The sequence below is a fragment of the Cynara cardunculus genome (assembly GCF_001531365.2).
Source record: "Cynara cardunculus var. scolymus isolate 2C chromosome LG 1, CcrdV1, whole genome shotgun sequence".
Classification (NCBI taxonomy): Eukaryota; Viridiplantae; Streptophyta; class Magnoliopsida; order Asterales; family Asteraceae; genus Cynara; species Cynara cardunculus.
In genome coordinates this window covers 8,427,136-8,433,535 of record NC_037528.1, presented here as the reverse complement: position 1 = coordinate 8,433,535, position 6,400 = coordinate 8,427,136, and the positions used below count along the sequence as shown (strand labels likewise).

Genomic DNA, 6,400 nt, shown 5'->3' with positions numbered 1-6,400 from the left:
CCCCCCCCCCTTCTACAAACTGTTTAGTATTCTTGTAGACCCTTTTGGGACCAACAATATATATATATATAGGGGCCTAATCAAATGAGAACTGATTAGTTTGTGGTAATCGTGAGGTCCAATCTCAACCACAAATCAACGGATAAATTAGGAAATTAATAATTATGGTACTTTAAGTGAAAATTATAATTAGAGGGCATTTTAGGTATTTTTTAAAAAACTCCTCTCTCCTCTCTCATCTCTCCGACCTCCAATCTCCGACCTCCGATGAAATTGGTATCACAGTATATCACAATGGGTATTAAATTGTGTATTACAATGACTATCACATTGTGTATCTTTGTTTTTAAGGTTTGACTTGGTATCATAGTTGGTATCACAATGGATATCACATTGTGTATCTTTGTGATTACTTGGTACCTGCCGGATTAATGTTCACCGGATGCCGGAGATTGGAGGTTGGAGAGAGGAGTTTTTTTAAAAATATCTAAAATGCCCTCTAATTATTAATTTTATAATTTATCCGTTGATTTGTGGTTGAGATTAGATCTTACAGTTATCACAAATTTTATAAGATTGAACAATGAAATCGACGTATGAGGATAGTTTGTACGGTGTTTACAAATGAAGGTGATTTTCATTTGATCGCTCTCTCTCTCTCTCTCTCTCTCTATATATATATATATATATATATATATATATTCTATTTTAACATATATTTTAGGATAATTATTGAAAGAAAGTTTTAAAATCTCAATTTTAACATAACTATCGAAGATGTTATAAGTCAACAAATATATTTACAGTTGATGAAATTTGATTTTGTTACTGGATTTCATTCTATTTATCCAAAATGATAATAATAATAATAATGAATAATATGCAATTATATTGATTGGTTGACCAATTGATGTTGACCATTTAACAATTTTCATATTGGCTTGTGTTAAATGCGAATAGCTGATTGCCGAAAAGCTACCAAGTTGTGAATATTTTTGCAATTTCATCACATTATTGATTATCTTTTAAAATCTCAAATTCTCATAAAAGTCAACTTTCATATTATGGTACTTGTTTGACCCCCACAAACTTAATTACATTATCGTACCAATTAATTGCTACTTTATCATCTTTCTTTTTTATTATCTCCACTTGAGATTTTTGAAACATGTATTTGATATTAAACAAATTTGATATCTTGTTTTATTATATATTTCGTTTCTAATAAATATAAAAATACCATCAAATTGGATCTTTTTTTAGATTCAAACCTAAGACCTCCAGACACTTTTAACATTTAGAGTTCAAACTCAAATCAATCGGACACTACCCTTGTGGTTAAAAAAATAACTAATAGACCATGAATAATCAACGACTACGTTTCTTGATTATCAAAAATATAGCCGAGCATAATTAAATGCATTATACATAGGTAAAAATGTATATATTAAGGTATGTTCAAATGTTGTGTATGTAACAAGAGGTGTATTAATAATGATGGTTTTGTTTGATGAAATGATCATATATGTGGAGACCTATATTATAAAAGTGAGGTGGAATTAAACAAAATGGCTTTAATACAAAAGACATAAATGCCCATTTGTAGATTCCTAGTTTGTTAACTTTTGGATCCATGTTTCATTACTTTGAAAGTCATTGTCTTATTAATTTATTAAGTATGAATCAAACAGTCATGTACGATTCCTAACATATTAAATCCATTAGATGTTTGTTTGTTTGTAAGTTAGTAAACTTAATAGAAATATCGACTTTGTTAAGTTATATCATCGTTTGTTTGCTACTTTATGATCTAATCAGTAAGTCATGTTACTTTTTCATTATGACACGTAATAGTTTTATTATGCCCAACAATGAGGAAAAAAGACACGTGGAAGATCAATGAGTGGCCACCTTGAAATCAATAAAATCTCGAGAGGCTATCAAGATGGTGTACTAGGCTAGGTATCGAGAATTCATAAACATTGTACTTCTGATGAACCACACTAAGCATACTCTGTATTTAGAAACATCAGTATTAGAAAGAATTTGAAAGCTAAGAATATTATTATAGGATAGTAATTTTTTTATATTTTTGACAACATTTATTAAGCATATAAACTCAAAATTCCCACGCTAAACATATCCCTTTACAAATTTCTTTCTCACGTATATTAAAATCAATTAACCTCATTTTTTATATTTTCAATTCATCGATTTAATCCTAAACGAAATTACTTTTAACGACACTCTTTATTCTACCATAAAATCTATGCATACCATTAATACAACAATTAAACACATATAAACAGAACATATGATACGAGACATTTTTTTTTGATTAACCTGGATATCCAACTCACTATGCGAGTCGACTAATTTTAGGGCAACCACCTACTTTGTAGATAGCCCGGAGTCACCGCATTTGAACCTCCGTGGCCACGAGGGGGTTTTTATTTCTCCTTGGATTTGAACCTGAGACCTCCTGTTACTTTTAACCTTTTGAGTCAAGCTCAAACCAATCAGACACCATCTTTGTGGTTTACGAGACATATTTTATTTTATAGTATTTACGCTTTTATTAAAACAGTAAACAATATCTTTTTGTGCCTATTTCAACATATACAATACAGGGCAAAATGGAATAAAGTAAATGTACTGTGTTCTAGCTTTTACTTTTCATAACTAGTTTTTGAGAATTCTAATTTAAAATAAAGGGTATTCTATATTATATTCAACTAAGAAAATCCAATATAATTTTATCAACAAAAAATGAAACGTATGAACATCTTTAACCAAAAATCAATCTTGAATTCTTGTTTTACTAAAATTATTGTTAAAAATGTCTTATCCTAAAAATAGATTCTTTAAAATAGAAATCGAAACAAAGTAACGGTTTTTAGGGCTGTAAATAAACCGAACGAACACGAAAGAAGGTCTGTTCATGTTCGTTTAACTTAACCGAACAAACGAACGAACACGAACAATAAACGAACGAAAATCTTTGTGTTCGTGTTCGTTCGTTTAGAAATCAGGTGTGTTCGTGTTCGTGTATGTTCGTTCGTTAACATGCTAAACGAACGTAAACGAACGAACATAAACGAACGGGTTAAACGAACATAAATAAATATTATTTTAATTCAAAGTAAATAAACAAAAGATTATATATTAAATTTGGTATATAAACGAACGAGCATAAACGAACGAATATAAACAAACGTAAACGAACGGTAAATGAACGAACGTTCACGAACATAAATGAACGAACGAGACTCTTGTTCACGTTCGTTCGTTTAACTAAACGAACAAAAAAATTTGATCATATCCCTTTATTTATTAAATAAACGAACACAAATGAATTTCCTGCCGAACGATTTAAGAACGGTTCGTTGAACGTTCGGTTTGTTTACAACTCTAGTTTCATAGAGGAGCTTAATTATCGTTAATGTACCCACCTTGACTTGGGTGTACCACTTATGAAGAAAAACACACACACACACATATATATATATATATATATGGAATGGAAGAAAAGAAGAGAAAAGAAATTGAAGTGACCATCAACTTTTTTTAAAATAAAAAAGTGGCCATCATTTTCGTACATGAATTGTATTCTATTATTAGGGCAAAGACTTTGGATCCATTGAGAAAGTAGCACACTAAAGAAGACACCTCACGTAAAAAAGGCTCTAACTTGTGGATATATAGTTTATTTCAATTTATTAATATACAATAATTTTTAATAAAAACTGGTGCATGATTGATTTGAGCTTGGCTCCAAAGGTCAAAAGTACCAGGAAGTCCCAGTTTCAAATCCAAGAAAAAATAAAAATCCTCTTGTGACCACAAAGGTTCAAATGCGGTGACTCCAGACTATCTGCAAAGCAGATTGTCACCCTAAGATTAGTCAGCTCACATAGCGGGTTGAATATCCAGGTTAATAAAAAAAAATTAATGAATATTTTTATTTAGGATAAAACAAACCCCAAGAATCGGTCGTTCTAGTTTTTGTTTTCTAGTTAAACATAACAATTATTACTTGATATTTGTAAGTTTGATTTATTTAATTGATGTTAATTAAATATTTTTTCAGAATACAAGGAAGAACAAATATGTTTTTTTTTTTTTTTTTTTTGTGAATTAAATTAACAAAGTAATTGTCCATTGACTTCTGTAGCTCTCTCTCCCTCTCCCCTCTCTCTTTGAACAGAAGAAAACAGTTGATTTATAGACACCCACAAGACTTCTTCTTAAGCACATAAATCCAACCTTCATTTCCCCCAAAAACTATCAATCCCTTTTACATACACAAAACTTAGAGAAAGATTTAGGTAGTGAGAGATGGGAAGAGCTCCATGCTGTGATAAGGCAAATGTGAAGAAAGGGCCATGGTCACCTGAAGAAGATAGAAAGCTGAAAGAGTACATAGAAAGCCATGGTACTGGTGGCAACTGGATTGCTCTCCCACAAAAAGCAGGTATTGGTTCATTTCGTTCAGACCACTCTACTGATCAATTAGTGTTTGTTTTCTTGAAATAATATACATGTGGGTGTTAATTTGTTTGTTGATTTCAAAACCTACTACTGTCGCACAGGCCTTAGAAGATGTGGAAAGAGCTGCAGATTAAGATGGTTGAACTATCTGAGACCAAACATTAAACATGGTGAATTTTCTGATGATGAAGATAAAGTTATCTGTACACTCTTTGCAAGCATTGGTAGCAGGTACTCTCTCTCTCTCTCTCTCTCTCTCTCTCCCTCTCTTTCTCTCTTAACCTTGAAAAGAGTTGCAGGTTTCAAGAATCTTGATAATTAAGGTGGTTTTGTGAGCGTTTTAGTTTTAGATGGAATCAAGATCTGTGTTTGTGTGGATATATATGCAGAAATCAAGAAGCTGATAATTAATAGAATGTAAGTTAATGTGCAGGTGGTCAATAATGGCAGCACAGTTACCAGGAAGAACAGACAATGATATCAAGAACTACTGGAACACAAAGCTGAAGAAGAAGATGATGAGCAGCTTAATCTCCATCCCTGAAATCAGAAAACCTTTTCATCATCTTGAATCGTTCAATTCTTCAACAAACTACAGCTACCCATCACTATCAATTTTTCAGAATAGTAATATCAATATCAATGCTCCATTATCGTCATCATCACCACCTTCATCATATCTGTATAGTACAAATACTTCTAGCCATCATGATCATCAAACCCTATCTATCCCATCAAGCCCTACAACTGCTCCTGCTGATCGTCATCGACTTTTACGATCACAAGATCATAGATATCTCGGCTTGGGTCCCATGGAAGGTTACCAGGCGGTAAAAGACAGTTCTACCCTTGTCATGTTTGGAGGTGATCAGGCCAGTTGCAGTTCTAATTCTGATGGGAGCTGTCATTACGAGTATGGGACTGTTGGTGTGTATGATCATAACAACATGGGGAACTTGCAGAGTGATTCTTACAAAGAGTTTGGTGGGAATTATGAGAAGGAAAAAGGGTATTATGGGGATTCTTCATTGGACTGCAGCCTTGAGGAGATTAAGCAGCTTATTAGCACAAATCTATGCAGCAGTAACATTGACAACAATCTCAACTTTTTCGTTGATGAAACCAAGGAAGTAGAAAAAGTCATGTACTACTAATTATTGCACCAACAATGGATGCTGAATATCATCGTCATCATCATGATCATGATCATCATCATCTTCATCAACATTATCATCTCTAGTACTAGGGATGACTGGGTTTGTGAAAAATTTGTGGGGTTTTTCCCATTTCTTTTTTCTTTTCATTTTGATATTATTCTTGTTAACTTAATTAGGTCAGTAGAAATGGTAAAAAGTGTTTCTTTCTGTTCATCTCTTATTTTCTTTTTCGCTATCAAGAACTTCCTTTTCCAGTTTCAGAACTTTAGAGCCTATTAAAACCGTATCTATCATATCTGCAAATTTCCGACATATAATTAATTAATTAATTAAATCGTGTTTATTGTCAAGCCCAAGATATAGACTTTGTGAATTGGTAAGCATCTTTTATTTGGCTTGATGTTGATCCTAATCTCAGTCTTCTATAGAAATTTCAATATTCTTAAAGTATACAGACATTATTGTGTCCAATAACGACATCTCATCAGCACATATTAATTAACAAACAGTTAATCAGACAACGTACCCTTGTTCTTGATTCCAGACTTATTCTGGACAGATTAACAATTAAATAGCATAATTTTGATGTCTTCAAACATGGATAAAAAGAGAAGTTACCATGCGTTTTAGGGGTGATTTAGATATTTCATTAGATAAATAATATTTTAATCGATTAAATTAACCAAGTATACATGTGAATCAGCCAACCTTCACTGACTATGATACCCACAAAAAGACAAAGATATTGACTA

General features: G+C 32.1%; 1 protein-coding gene across 1 annotated transcript; it reads left to right on the top strand.

Moving 5' to 3' along the window:
* Nucleotides 1-4,239: 4,239 nt before the first annotated feature.
* LOC112514856 (transcription factor RAX2-like) lies at nucleotides 4,240-5,906 on the top strand. Its single transcript, XM_025121487.1, has 3 exons — nucleotides 4,240-4,474; nucleotides 4,593-4,722; nucleotides 4,925-5,906. Exons 1-3 carry the CDS (start codon nucleotides 4,339-4,341, stop codon nucleotides 5,643-5,645), a joined length of 987 nt encoding a protein of 328 aa, XP_024977255.1. The 5' UTR covers nucleotides 4,240-4,338; the 3' UTR covers nucleotides 5,646-5,906.
* The last annotated feature ends 494 nt before the right edge of the window (nucleotides 5,907-6,400 follow it).